The following is a 15350-nucleotide window of genomic DNA, read 5'->3' on the forward strand; positions in this document are numbered from 1 at the left end:
CCCCCCGGAGCACCGCCCAGCCGCGCCAGTGAATGAGGGCCGGGGCGACACTACCCGGCCAGTCTGGTTTATTGGAGGCCATGGGATGAAACCAGATACAGGTAGCCAAACACGGCAAAAACCCCGTACAACACGAGAGGGCGTGTGGACAGGGCCTCCGGGTCAGGTACTGCGCTTGGTGTGGATGAGCAGCTCCCGCTGCAGGCCAGCCTCGATCGTCGTAGCTGACTTTCCCGAGGGCAAGTCCGTGATCAAGGTGAGCTTATTGAAGACGCCGCGACCAAAGTAGTCAGCAACGACTGAGAAGCCATCGTTTGAACACTTGAGCTGCCAGACACATAAAGAGGAAGCATCAGCAGAAGTCTCCACAGCCTCTTGCCTCTAGCCTCTTTCTTTTCTCCCCCTGCACTTACAAGCCTCTGGCTTAGGCGACAGGGCAGCCCCATGTCAATCCCTGGCTCTTTGCTCATTCCATGCAACAGTTAGGAGAAGAACCTGCTATATTGTGTGACACTGGCCATTCCAGCTCCTATTTCAACCCCACTTCTGAGCCATGCACCGAGGAGGTAATGAAAAACTGAATTAAACAGGAAGGTGGGGGCCTCAGCTGCTCTATTTCCACATGTGTTAACATTTTCCAGCTAACGTTCCATTTTTCACACTCACCATTTATTTCATCCTTGGGGAAACACAAGGTGCTGTCCCCATTCCGATTCACACTATTCTCGTCCCTTTCTCCCTAATTAGTTCTATACAACCTGTTGACCAGCTGTCATACTGACCAATAGGTCTCGAGATCCATCTGAGGGTCAGGTGAGAACAGGTTCTCTCACCTTCTCAGAGTCAACAATGACTATTCATGCCCTTTACACAATGCAGTCACCCTGGGGGGGTCTCTCATTATCCAGTTAACATAGCCTTGTTTACAAAATACTTTCAAACCTTGCCTGTCTCTACCTCCATTTACAAGTCTGTAAAGGAATCTAAACTCTATTTATTTCGACTTGGTAAGACAGGCAACATTACCCTACCTGATGCTGAAACTGGTCATGCAGATCTCTCTTCTGCTCCTGGGCTCGGATCATGTCCATCACTTTGCGATTTTCTGGCATGCAAGTAGGACATTCCGAATCACTCTCAGAGTAGCTTTCAAAGCAGTGCTGGTGAAAGGAATGACCGCACAGGAAGTGGACTGAAGGGAGCTCCAATGCACTGGTGCAAATGCTGCACTTGGTCTTCTGAAAAATCTTGGGACTGAGTGACAAGATGGAGAAGCATGAGAAAGACAAAATACACTTCACCTTACTAGAAGAAAACAGCAGTTCTGTCCTTGTATAGGACTAGACAAGACAGCACACAGTCCTGCACCTTGCTTTTAGCTCTTCAATTTCCAGGCGGATCCTTGTAGTTTCTTCTCGGTATTTCTGAATTCTCTGCTCATCCTGCTCTATCTGGCGGCTTTGCTTCTGCAGCTTGTTGACAAGATAATCCTTAATCACAGACAGGGTGGCTGTGGAGTTATGAGCCAGCGTCTGCACAACTGAGAGCAACTGAGATGTTAGTTTAAACACAAGCACAAAAACTGCAGCTATGCTTGTACTCCCAGACTGCTTTGCTGGGACAGGCCACTTACAGGCAAAGACAACTGGCATTCTCATGGAATTGGAAGAGCTCACTTAAAGATTCTCTTTCAGTTTGACCTCTTCCAGAAAGGGGCAACTGGGAGCATGTCTGGATAACTCAGACCAGAAGGGACAAAGGAAGGATCTAGTAGTGGATTGGATTCTAGTTCTCCATCAAGGCACAACAGGAGTTGCAGCACACCCTGCTCGGCCCCACACTGACAGAACAGAAATCATGTACAAGACATCTCACTGATACTGCAGATTTTTTTCCCTAACTAGGGAGCTGTGACTGGCATAATTTTTCCCTATAGGGCAGGTTATTACTCAAATGGTAGGCTCCAATTTCACCGATTCTTCTAATGTCAGAAAGCACTACAAACTAGTCTGGGTTGGAATCTTTTGTGGTTCATTTTCCTGGCTTCTGCTTGGGTTGGGGTTTTATTGCAGGAGAGGCTGAGGGCTGGGTGTCACATGTCATTACCAAGCAGCGGAGGCATAAGATTCTTGTTCTCAATGTGTTTCAGCACTGCAGCAATATACTCTTTGCAGTTCTCCTCCTTCCGTGCAAAGTAGCCAAGAGCCTGTTCCCAGAGACAAGCCTCTTGGTCGCCATACAACTCGCACACCTCAATCACTTTCTTGTACTGCTCATTCTGCATGTGGTAGTGCATGATCTGTTGGAAACTATGGGAGAAAGACTCATCAGTTGCAACAATCCATCTTGCCCTTTGAGTTGTTACAGGGACCTCAGGTTTTCACCCAGCCATGCAATTCCCAGACTCACACAGAAGTCAAAGACAAGTCTTTTTTTTCACTCTATACAACTGCCTTGCTTCAACAGTGAGGTATTTCTGCAGAGCAATCATCTACCATTCCCATCTTGAGTTACTGAAGAGGTCACTACCATTAATTGTACAGACATTCATGGCTCAAAAATTGCTGCAGTGGGGGCAAGAGGGGAAGGACAGGACTCTAAAGACCAGAGTAACACTCACAGTTTGCCTTGCTCATAGAGGTAGAGAACACCATCCTTGAAATTGTGCATCTGACATAAGACCAAGGCCTTATCAAAGACTGTTTTGAACCTTCCACTCTTCAGGAGGGTGAGAGCTTCATTGTGCAACTTCTCCTTGATCTACAAAGATGGGGGAGAGGTCAAGAAGAGGAACAGGCACACCCACGTACACAGTATTTTGCACTAAGAGCTGACAATTCAGAGCTGTTTCACAGAGGTCAGTTTTGGTACTTGTTCTTTAACCCTTTTAAGCAAACATGACATGATTCTCTTTGCCTGAACAGCCAACATCCTCACAGATCTCGGCAAGCAAGTAAAGATACTTTTGTGGGCAAGGCACATGCTCACAGAAGGCATATTGTCTGGAATCTGTCCTTAAATGAGATACAAACAAACCAAGCTCAGCTATCCTGAAGGTAATATTCTCCCAGGTAATAGGCTGCTTTCCCATTTCTGTGCTGTTTGTGCAGCACAGCATATGTACTGCCTCATGTTGTCAATGCCCAGCTGGAAAGGCCATTGCAGGAATGCAAATATGACTCACAGACACCAAATCTCTCCCTCAACACAACACAATTCTGGAGGAGCTCAAACCTGTTCATCTTGTTCATGTGCCCAGTTCTGTAATCGAAGTTCCAGTAAAGTGTCATAGACACCCTGTGGAGAGTCAGCCTGCACCTCTGTCATGTGCTCCAGAAAAGCTTTCAGTTCTCGGGAGTTGTTTGCAAAGACTGGGATGAACTCCTCTGAATTAGCCTGTAAAACAGTCAGAAAAATACAAGCACCCACATCAGTCTAAGCCATACTAGTGATTCCTTCCTGCCATGAGGAATGTTCATTTTCAGAGCCTCAGACAGGACAGATATAGCACAATACAGGATGCCAATGACATCAAGGATCAATCCTGAGCAATAGCTTTAAAGGTCTCCTGCCTCTAGGACTACCAGTATACCAGAATGGGGCTTCTCATAGAATCCTTGAATAGCTTGGGTGGGAAGGGAACTTCAAAGGTCATCTAGTCCAACACATCTGCAAAGAGCTGGGACATCTTTCCTTCGATCAGGTTGCTCAGGTCCTCACCCAACCTGACTTGAGTATTTCCAGGGATGAGGCCATCTACCACTTCTCTGGGCAACTTGGTTCAGTGTTTCATCACCGTCATAATAAAAAGTTCCTTCCTTCTATCTAGTCTAAATCTGTCCTCTTTCACTTTAAAACTATTACCCTTTGTAGCATCACAACAGGCCCTGTAAAAAAATTCGTCCTCATCTGACGCTGTTTTACACTACAACGACACAGACTCCGAACTTCAGAAGGTAGAAAATGACTCCTTTATTTCTGGGATGTGTTTCTCCTTTACACTATTTTACACAGACCAATTCGATTGGTGAAACAAAGATAAACCACTTCAATCACATTGATCAGACCAGATGGACATCAAGAAGTCCCTCCTACGAAAAGGAATGAAAACATAGGTACAGTTTACAAAAACACGTCTCTTGTTTACAGAAAATTCCCTGGGAAAAGAATTTCAGAAAACCAAAACATCTCAGGCACAAAACCAGGGCTACACTCATCTTTCCTATAAAGCTTTTTTGAGTACTGAAAGGCTGCAATGAGGTCTCCCTGAAGCCTTCCCTTATCCAAACTGGGCAACCCCTGCTCACTCAGCCTTTCTTCAGAGCAGGTGTGCCTTCCTCTGGATTCACTCCAAAAGGTCCATGTCTTTTCTGTGCTAAGGCTTCCAGAGCTAGACACAGTATTCCAGGGGGAGTCTCACCTGAGCAGAGTTTATTTAGGTATAATTCTCATTATACCTAAAACATCAGGCTGGCAACAGAAGGCATGCAAAATCACTTGCTGTAAAGTTACTATTGGAGAGCAACTCTCAGTCAACACAAACCATACCTTTTTTCCTTCCAGCATCCCAGGGCCTTCATTACCTCCCGAGGGACGGTAATCAGTGCAAAGGATCTTCAGCAATTCAGTGGTCTCATTAGGGACATGGTGCATCAGAATTTTACCGTATCGCTTCATGTTACTCTCTGCCTGTTCAAAGGGCAGTTTTCCAATGTAGTGCAAAGCCTCTTGGTAGTTCTGTTAAGACAGACAACAAAACAATCACAGGATGTTAGCCTTTGCTCTCCACTTTGAGGTTACGAAAGCATTGAAGACATGCCGTGAGTATGGCACAAATACCATTTGCTCTGAATCATCACCTAGTTCACTATTCCTGCTCATTTTCCTCCTCAGGGAGAAAGACTGGATATAGCCTGGGAAATATCCCTGCATATAGGGAAACATTTAGATAAATCCCCAACTAACTACCATCCCTCTTCTTAAAGGGCACTGTAAAAAGCCACATCAGAAAGAAAAAAAGACCATCTGATTTCCGCACCCAGTCTAACACACAAGCCAAAAGCTGAAAGGCAATACGTCAACCGGTACGAAAATTGTTGCTGCTGCTCTCATCAGCACGCTATCCTCAGCAAAGAGGTCAGTGAAATCGTATTGTTACTAAATTCCTCATAGTATTCTCCCCAATAAGAACACACGTGCAGTTATGTCTCCTCACCTTGATGTCCTCCAACTGGATTTTGAGGTACCATTCATGATGTTCATGCTTCTCTGCAAGGTACACTGCGTGGGAGTAGTAACCAGCTTGGCGAAGCACCTTGATAGCTGTTTCTACATCAAAGTGGACCTCACTCTCACTTGTCTCCGAGAATGAAAGCAGAGAGATGGTCTCTCAGAAAAATTCTAACAGTCCAGAAGCAGTAATCATTTATGTAAGAGGAGGAAAACATGAGCAGGGACAATTTAGAACCTCTCATGCAATGGAAAAATCACCCATGCAGAAAGGAAGGAGTCTGAACATTTCTCAGTTGCTTGCCAGTTGCATTGGCAGAAGCAAGCACACTCCAGACCCAGATGGCAAACCAATCAAACTGAGAATGTAAGCAAGAGCTCAGAAATAAAGCAGCAAAGACCAGGGTACTGAGCAGTAAACTCCTTATTCTCTCCCTTAATAGGAGAGAATAATAATACAGGAGGTAATTTACAATGTCACCACTATGCCTTTTTAATTATTATGATGATGTTAAAATGTAGCATGATTCCATGTCCCCCAATACCTTAATGAACTCTTCCAGTTTGGAGCTGTCTTTGAGTTTGGTATAGCAATTCAGCAGAAGTGTAGTGTGATCGGCATTGGCCAGTGACTGCAGATGGAGCATCTGCAGATAAGCAGTGAGGTTGTGGATACGCTGAGCATCCAGGAATTTCCGAATAACATAAGATGGTTCTAGCTTCCCTATAGTTCTGTGAGGAGAAGAGTCACATTACAAGATACTGTGTAGTTGTGAAGTTAAAATAAATGGAGAAATTAACAACAGAACACAGAGAAGCCTTAACTTCAGCAGGCACTAATCCTCTTGGGACTGCTCAGCTATGCATCAAAAGCAACAACTAGTTACAGTGTAAGACCACCCATCTGCACACACACTGATACAAAGGCCTTGATCAGGACAACCATGACAGCATAGAAGGAGTTAATCTTCCTTTAAAGGTGGCAGTGAGAAGACAGACTAGAGTCTGAGCACAACAAACTGGGAAACCAAAATAAGAGAGGAATAAAAGCTACATTTTCCTTCATTTTAATCACATAACTCAAAGTCAGTTTTAAATGCTTACGCTCCAAACATTGAGCAGTTTAGCCACAGTTACTGTGACAGTTAAAGCAAGTCAAGGTAAAAAGACATGCTCACTCTCACTAGATGCCAGGGACTCTGGAGCACCAGCTCCACAACAAAGTAACACTTTGTGACATTTAAAAAATTGAACATGAAGTTTTCAGTAAACCCCAAAATAAAGCTGCCCTGAGTTCTAGTTTTAAAAAAAAACAAGATGTTTTAAAACTGACATTGAACTGTGTGAATACTTTCCAAGAAGACTGCCATACATGGTCAAATTCCATCATCTAGCTTGCAGAGAGTGAGCCCTTCTTCATAATGATGTCACCAGGCCCCACTTCATCCCAATGGGCCTAATAATACATTATAATGTAATAATAATACATAATAACGTGAATAATACATTATTCACATTAAAATACAATCAAAAAGAACTTTATCCTAAGGTGTACAGAGCGATTTTTGCAACTTGTTCAAAGACTTTTACTCTCACTGATATCTTTCTCTATATAGGTAGAATTTTCTCCTCAAGTTGTACTTTTTTTTTTTTTTTTTTTTTTTTTTTTTTTTTTTTGTCTGGACTGTTTTTATTCCTGGACCGAAACAAGCCTCTGTTGGAGCTATCTGTGCTACATCACAGCTCCATAGGACCCCACTTACCGGATATACTGCTGGATGGCTCCATCATGGTTTCCCTTGTTATAGAGATGATCACCGTACTGCCGGAAAATCTCTGACAAACCATCGCTGTCCAAGTGGTGGCTCTTGGCCAGGTTAATGGCCATTTCAAATAAATTCTTTCTGAACAGCATCTGTTAAACACATGGTAAGAGCAGTATGAGAAAAATACCATCCCACAAAGCAAGTTCAAACACACCGGGAAAACAAGTTGTTTCTTCTTCGCAGTACATACATGCACATGGGCCTTTACAAATCAATTGTCTTACAACACCGGTTATACTGAAAAGCTATTTGGTCACTTGTTATGTAATTTGCTTACCTGAATGGTTCAATTTTTCAGTCTGCAGAGCCAGTAAAATCTTACAGACATAAGGCAAAGACTAATAGGAAGACAAGTTTACATGCCTCGAGTTTGGTTTGTGTATCCTTCTCCTGCAGTACATGGATTTTCCCATCTCTGGTCAGTACATAGAGAGACCCCCACTCTGCCAAGACATCCACTATATCATCAAAGATTGAGCTGTATGCAATGAATTTGTTGCACAAGTCATAGATATTCAGGACTTGTTTGTCTGAATTCTGTGCCTCGTTCCCAGCAAATTCTGACCTGGAGAGAAGGAGAAAGTTTTAGAGAAAACAAGAGGAACATAACTTGAAATCTTGATACCCATTAAAAATAGGGATGTCTAGAAAGCAAGACAGAGTTCATTTAGGCAATTAAACTAAGTGGATTCAAAGGGAAACCACCATGTATTTATGCACAAATTCCATCATCCTGTTACACTGAGAAATTCATAGGATTGCAAAAAAATCCCACTCACTCAGCACACTTAACTGTGCTAACTTTTGCAATGAAAGTTAATCAATACATGGGTCTGGATCAACCTCAACAATGTCTGACAGACGCAATCCACTCCAAAGAGCAAAGCTTCACAGCAAAGCATGAAGATGAATGAGGAAAAAGAACTCATCTATTTCAAAGAGCCCTACTTTGGGGAAGTCTTTCGGTCCTTGGAGACAATGATGAGGTACCCCCGATACCAGTGGACAATCAGCTTTTGTCCCTCGAAGGCAAAGCATGGGCCACGTTCGTCTGGTTGATAAAGGTACACACATTCATTTCCTGCCACAATGAACTGGAGATCCTGGGAGGGGTCACTGAGAGATGAACAGCGCAATCCACAACCATGAGTGTCCAGTTCCAGGTGAGGATAGTCTTTCACTGAAAGCATATAAGACTACAGAGGAAACTCGAGGGTTTGGGGATTGCTCTGAACTAGACTCTGAAGCCAACTGAATTTGCAAGTCAGAGTCACATTTTTTTCAATTAGCTTCTCACCTGGATGTTCTCTGTGGTCACCACAAATAGATGTGTTGTTTTGCCAGACTGTCGAAAAGCAAGGCCAGTAACTGGATAACTGCCCTCATGCAGGATCTGGGTCTTACTATGCCGATCTCGAGTGATGTCTCCTTTAGTAAGTACAACGCTCCCATCTGCAAAACCTGGTGAAGCGGACAGTCTAAACTATTACTCATATAACACACCTGAAATTTTATCCAGCATAAGTTAAGGAAGTTCCAATCAGTGACACCACCATGCTCACCAGCATGGTATAAAGCAATGGGATTGCCACAGGTTCTCACATCAAGTCAATCTTCACCAAATCCCCCCCCACTGCTCCTGTTACAGTTCAGAGCTGTGACACAACTGCACACAGGATAGCACTGTTCAGCAAGGGTTAACTTGCTTTCCACAAACAAACTTCACATGCAGATTAATTTTGTTTGACTCTGTCTGTATTTTGTTTCACAAACGGCCTTCCCATAGTGCAATTGTAACTATAATTCCAAATCCTTTGCTTATTCAAAACACATAACACACTGTAAAGGAGATCAGAGGGAGATTTTTTAAGAGAGTAAAACATACAGTTTTCATAGCTTGCCAACAGCCCCAGCCTTGTAAGTTGTTCTGGGCTTGGAGGCCACCATACACACAGGGAAAGCTTTTTGATTTCAGTGTAGGGACCAAGTCAGCTGAGAGCACTTGTAATCTCACAACTCTACTCCTCTTATTCTGTCAGAAGAGTTAAGCAAGAAACATTACCAAGGAACAGTTAAATCTAAAAAAAACCAAAATCTACTTTTTCTTTGAAAAAAGGTATGTATAACATGGTTGAAAAAATATCTCCGTAACATTAGGTATCACAAAACTCACAATTTTTTCCTGTACCAACAGAAGCTAAATTTAGTACTAAGTTCAATAAATACATAGCCTTACCAACTGGCAGGGAAAAGAGGACATCAACTAAAAATATGTGCTTCCAAGTATCAAAGTTATTAGCGTAAAATATATAGTTAGGCTAAATTAAAGCATTTATCTCTTGAGCTCTGGGATAGCACGATATACAGAATATGAGTGAGAATAAAGATCATCAGGATGTTCTATGCTCATTTTTGTGTTATCTATTCACGTTCCTTACCTCTCGGTAAGGACTGTAATATTTTTCTTAAGCTATTACAGTTCAGCTTTACTTACCGATAGCCATGAAATTAAGATTCTCGTGGACAGTTAGGCAGGATACAACCGTGGGCTTGTTACCTGGTATTGCTGGAAAAATTCGTGTGCAAAGAGGATTACCACCATCTCGTTTCTCCAGGTTCCAGACTTTCACCTGCAAACAACAATCTGGCATAAGCAAAACCAAAACATGGCGTATTAGAAGGCCATGACGTAGCATTGAAATGTCATAGTACTCAGAATGAACAAGCTACTTAAGGTAAGAAAGGACAACTGAGATCATCACGACAATCTTTAGGAAAGACCCATATTACAAATGCACTTTCCTCTCTTTGTCATTTAACTTACCAAAGGATTAATACCCTCTTCATCCTCACCAATAGAAACCAGGATACTGTGCTGCTTCAGCTGGTACAGATGGGTCACCCTTAGCTTGTAAGCTTGGAAATTGCTGAGTTGAAGGGAGCGAGGCAAAAACCAAATCTGACCTTCCATATTTAGATCACAGTTAAGGCACATAAGGGGAAAAAAACCCAAACAACAAACAAAAAAGCCCCACACCTCCAATCATACAAGAATCTGCATGCCTTTTGCTGACTCCTGGTAGAGCTACACCAAATACTTCCGCAGAGCAACCCCGGAGAACCAACACATCCAGCGGCGGCTTGGGTTTCTTTTTAAACAAAGTACAGTCAAGAGCGAAAAGCTGCCGCATTCCCAAGGCAGGAGTATCCTCCGGCCCGCGCTAGACAGCGCCCAGGACTCGCCTACCAGGGAGCCTCGGCTCGGTGGAGCCCCGCGCAGGCCACAGCGCCCAGCCCCGCACAGGATATCTCCGAACACGAGGCTTCCTCGGCCCGAGTCGCAGACTGCGATGCCCGGGGGCAACGCGAAGGGCTTCGCACCGGCCCCATCCGGTGCCGACGGCTCCCTCACCGTCTCTCTGTCAAAGAAGACGAACCGCCGCCACTGCAGGTAGGCAGCCATGTTGGGGGCGGCCTCGCACGCCCGCCCCTCTAAGTGTGACCTGAGTCTCCGCCCCTCGGGTCACGCAGCGGAGCGCGCGGGGGCGGAGCAGCTGCAATGCCAACAAATTTGACTTTAAAGATTGAATTCTGAACATACATATTGAAAAAATATTCCAGAGCCTGCTAGGAATGTAAAACTCAGAACGGTGTCAACAACCTTAAATGAGTCATTTTACAGTAACATTCTTACATTACAGTAACGAATATATAATCTTAATTTGCCTCTCTCCAACAAGGCCTTAAGAGTATATACGAAAAGTCTTGGCATTTAAATGTAGATAAGAACTAATGAAATCTGGATATTTGCTGTGAGCTCAGCAGGATGTGACTAATTATTTATGTGTTGTGACAGATTGAGCTTCTTGGCTTAACAAAAGCAATATAGTAAATATATTAAAAATCAAGCTATACCTTTGGATACGTGTGTAATTTAGTTTCAGTGTAATCCCAGCAAACCAGAATGCATTCAGCATATATTTACTTATGCAGTACTCCATTTCATCGCAACTGAATACTTTCACTCCTCCAGTGCCCCAGGCACTGCCCAGTAGGACCTTGTTGTTTACAATCTAAGGTACATAGTTACCACTACAGTAAATTCTGTACGAATCTTTTGTTAAGTCATTTAACTTAAGATATCAATTAAGTGCTGTTAGGTTTGCTGTTAAACTTTTATGCATAAACCACTGGTTTATGACCACCAGGGCTCAGGTGATCAAGGGGGTCTACTCTGAACCTTGTGAGTCAACTTACCCATTTCTAGCCTTACTTTTTTTCCCCTTCTCCCCAAGCCTCCATGTAGATAATTTTGGGTTGATTTTGGGTTTGGACTGAGTGCAGTCTCCTTTTCCTCTGTATGCTTTAACCATCTAGGCCCCAGCAGAGTGAACCCTGCCACTGAACTTCACCTGGCCTTCACTTTTACATTAAACCTGCTTTTGCCAACTCCTTTGCTGATAATTTTTAAAGCATCTTTAAATTATTCATTTCAACCACCGGAACTCCAGCACACACAAAGTCTTCTGCAGCACAAGCAACAACCAAGGCAGAGCTCAGGATGACTCTTCATGAAAGACAGGAGGTCACAACTGAAGCAGGAGCTGCAGTTCTCCACTGGCCCCTTGCAGCAAGTCTCATTTGTCAAGCTGAGGCTAACTTGGCACTACAACCAGATGCCACACAGAGCCTTCTAGTCTACTGGAGTCAAGACTGTGGAGCATTTGACCCTGGGAATGGGTTTGTGAAAAAAAAGGAAGTCTCTCATGGACATAGGAGAGCACTTTTCCATTTATCATATGCCTCCTTATCTTGAGGCTTCTCTCCAAAGGTTGTTGCATCCAATGCAGACTGTGAGTCTCTACAAGGACACCAGCATGCTTTTCACTCAGTGCAGTTAAAATAAAATAAAATTAAAAAACACCACAAACACCACAACCCAGAACAAATGGGAGTTTCCAGGGAGCTTTTATTGAGTTTAATTAACAAAATCAGGATTTTTCCATTCATCTTTTTTGCACTTGCAACTCATGAAGCTCTTCACAAGTCAGTGCTGCAACACATACAAAGCCAGAGGAAACATATTCTCAACAAAATCTGAGCTCCACTGGAGTTTGCCAATTGCCAATTTAACAGAAAGCCAATTCTCCCCTCCCCCCCTCCCCCCCCCCTCCCCCCCCCCGTTTTGAAAGACTAGACCATATTGTTTGCTGGTTAACAGTTAGAATATCAACCCCTTTTCTTGGGTCTACTGGATTATGACACTCCACTTGAATTGCAAATAATTTCTTTTCTTGAAATAAAAGTTCCAGTTTCTTTCAATAAGGGGAACAGTGGCTATTTTCTTCTCCTGACACCCCTTCCCCAAAATTACTGGTTAAAATACAGCAAGGCTGTATCTTAATAAACACATCCCTGCCCCCCTCCCCCCCTCTTACTCCTCCCTAACTTGTCTACAGCAGAATTTAACAATGCTTCCACGCAGAGGCATTTTAGCAATGCAACGATGAACTGAGCAAAGCCTACAGGATAATCTGCCAATGTCTTCTTGTGAAGTTCAGATGCATGCTCTTTGGTCCAGAGACCTGGTTGATTACAAAGATAAACTATGATTCAAAAAAGGTGGACCAGAAATCCATAGCAAGCAGAAAACTCCCTGCAGAGACTACAGTTGCCCAACCTCTACCATGGCAGCTGTACTGCTGGAGTCTCTGGGAACAAAATTCACTTTGTTCTCAGGAAGTAATGACCAGCAGCCCCAGTAAACTACGAAGTTCAGCATGAGGGCAAGAGTCATCACAACAGCAGCTCAAGAGATGTGGCATGATAGCTCTGTAATCTCTCTTACAGAAACTGAGGCAAGATAGCTATCTGCTCAGCTTTGTGTCCTATCAGTCATTTGTAAAGAAAAAGTGTTTGAAGCATTTTTAAATCCTTGGTGCAGACACCCTCCCCCCCACCCCAAATAAAAAAATCAAAATATCAGAATGAGATGATTTGATACCACCATATACACAACATGAATTCATGTTGAGCTCCCCTGTTCTTACCCACAAAAACAGTCAGAGGGCAAGGAAAGATGCTCCCATCTCATTCTGGAAATTGAAACATGTATTTGAGACCAACCCATCCCCCCCTCCCTTTGGGCCTCCAGCCACTGCAGTGCCTGCCTGAGAGTGGACACCCAGAGAACCTCGCCTATAGGCTCAAGTGGCTGAAGATTCCATGACCTTCGTCACAGTGACCTCACCCAGCTGTGAAGCTCCGTTTCAGAGACTCATAGAGTGACACTTTCAGACTTCCAACAAAAAAGAAACGCAGAACACATCAGGTTCTCATTCTCATCAACTTTGTCAGAGGAAGCATTTGATCTAGGGCTCACCAGCGAAGGCTCTGACTAATCCATCTGTAAAGGCTGGTGACCAGCAAAAACTGGAACTCATGAAAAATCTCAGGAAGCCAAGATTTATACACACTCCTTACTCTTGGGTAGGCAACAAAAAAAACAAGAAAACCCCAAACCAAAATAATAAAAATAAACAAAAGCCACAAACAAACAAACAAAAAACCCCGCACACACACACACACAAAAGAAAACAAAACACAAAACTAGGAATTATCCTAGTCTTCTGGAGCATCTTTCCATTTGCAAGATCGCATCTGTTTGAGACAGCCTACTAGCACCAAAAATAGGCTGCTTCTTTCTTGACAAGAAGCCACCTAAAAACGGTGCCCCCGATAGTTTAGGTAAGTGCCAATCCTCAATGAGAGGCCAATTTTAAAGTAATACTTTCAAAAGTTCTGTGCTTCAAGAGGGACCATCAATGCATGGCACCAGGCTAATCTACCACAAATCCAAGCAGAGCACACACACCTGACTTGACATTGCTATCCTGTTCTTGTTACATGTGCATGCCCTGGTGAGATACAAAATTTATTTACATTTTCATGTCTTTGTTGCATTAAAATGATCCCTCTTCTGTCTGGAAAATCATAAGCTGGCTGCAGTACAGGAGCAAGATTTTACTTTTGGTCGAAGTTACCACCCATAAGCTCCCACCCCCACCCCCAAAAAGCACCCCAAAATTGTTTACATTTAGTACCTGCCAGTCAGATGTAAGCTATGTGGCTCACAGAGACCAAGCTCTTGAGTTTGTACTCTAGTGCAGCATTTGCTACAATTATGGAGTCACTGCTGACAAAAAGAAGAAAAACATCCTGAACACAAAAACTTTTCAATCTTGTAAAGTTGTTGTCAGGAGGCACCTGGCTTCTATTTATGATCATCAAGGAAAGGGATGGCTAGTCCACCTTGTGATTCCAAACTATTTTACTCCAATTAAAAAAAAAAGGGGTCAAAATGGGGAGAAATTAAGACAATTAAATCCCGCCTCAAAGGTAAGCAAGCATGGTGTGAGTGCAGCATCTGTATATGCAATAAATGACAGAGCAAAAGGGATTGCATTCACCCAGGTGCCTCCTGACAGTGGTGGTTAACAGGCTAAAAGGGATTTTAAAGAGTAATATTTTGGTTTGTCTCACTCCTTTTGCCTGTAGATCAGGCCAAACATCAAGCATGTTGGGAGGGGCACAATTTAAAGCAACACTATTTGACCAGAAAGCACTTTTCAGCAATATACAATGCAAAATGACAGACAGCAACTCATGGCAAACCAGAGTAGATGGCAAGCAGCTTCCTGCAGCTTCTGACGTTAACAGGGATTTGCCCTTACCTGCTCAGTTCCGCACAGAGGCCACTCTGGGCAGAATATGCAGTGCTGCAGGAAGTGAATCAATTCTACAAAGCTCCAGAACTGTCAGTTTATGCATGTAAATTGTTTTTTTATAGTCTCTCAAACCCAAATCCATGCCTTACACGTACTGCTCAGCAACACCCACTGGATTTCCCTCACACCATGGTGGAAACACAGGTCATGGACTCCTTCAGAGCTTGTTGAGTTCCTGAAGTTTCTAAGCGGAAAACTGAAGAGCATCTCCCAAAAGGCTGAGCTATGGATTTGGAGGCCTCGGAGCCCCACAAGTGATCTTTTCCATACGAGCAGTATAGGACTGTTGCTAGCACCAGAGCAAATCCACCCTGACAAGGGACACTTGTGGTGGCCTGCAGTTCATAGAGGTCAGAGGACTTCTCACTGTTTAGTGTTGCAGAAAACTGAGCCCCTCTCATCTTTAGCTGCTCCCATAATCAGTCTAATCCCTTTAACCTCAGCAACCTTCATCATAAAAGAAAAAGTTATATATGAACCCAAACAGAAAAAAAAAGTCATATTTACA

General features: G+C 43.4%; 1 protein-coding gene across 1 annotated transcript; it reads right to left on the reverse strand.

Moving 5' to 3' along the window:
- Positions 1-59: 59 nt before the first annotated feature.
- Positions 60-10538, reverse strand: VPS11 (VPS11 core subunit of CORVET and HOPS complexes). Its single transcript, XM_083878044.1, has 16 exons — positions 10361-10538; positions 9880-10024; positions 9550-9685; positions 8353-8516; positions 8004-8251; positions 7419-7620; positions 6993-7144; positions 5775-5961; positions 5216-5359; positions 4549-4737; positions 3235-3396; positions 2621-2760; positions 2107-2309; positions 1369-1540; positions 1032-1254; positions 60-327 (listed from the first exon to the last, which is right to left on the reverse strand). The coding sequence occupies exons 1-16, from the start codon at positions 10516-10518 to the stop codon at positions 163-165; spliced, it is 2790 nt and encodes a 929-aa protein (XP_083734170.1). The 5' UTR covers positions 10519-10538; the 3' UTR covers positions 60-162.
- Positions 10539-15350: the final 4812 nt, after the last annotated feature.

This window comes from Zosterops lateralis (assembly GCF_965231275.1).
Source record: "Zosterops lateralis genome assembly, chromosome: 25".
In the NCBI taxonomy this organism is placed as follows: Eukaryota; Metazoa; Chordata; class Aves; order Passeriformes; family Zosteropidae; genus Zosterops; species Zosterops lateralis.

What these genes read in the sequence shown, in the direction of transcription:
- VPS11 (XM_083878044.1), bottom strand. Translation starts at nt 10,518, where the DNA reads ATGGCTGCCTACCTGCAGTGGCGGCGGTTCGTCTTCTTTGACAGAGAG. An exon ending in ATACACAAACCAAACTCGAG is followed by an intron (nt 7,145 to 7,418) that starts GCATGTAAACTT and finishes TGTGTTTAACAG; the next exon opens with ATGCTGTTCAGAAAGAATTT. An exon ending in CTCTATGAGCAAGGCAAACT is followed by an intron (nt 2,310 to 2,620) that starts GTGAGTGTTACT and finishes TTTCTCCCATAG; the next exon opens with TTTCCAACAGATCATGCACT.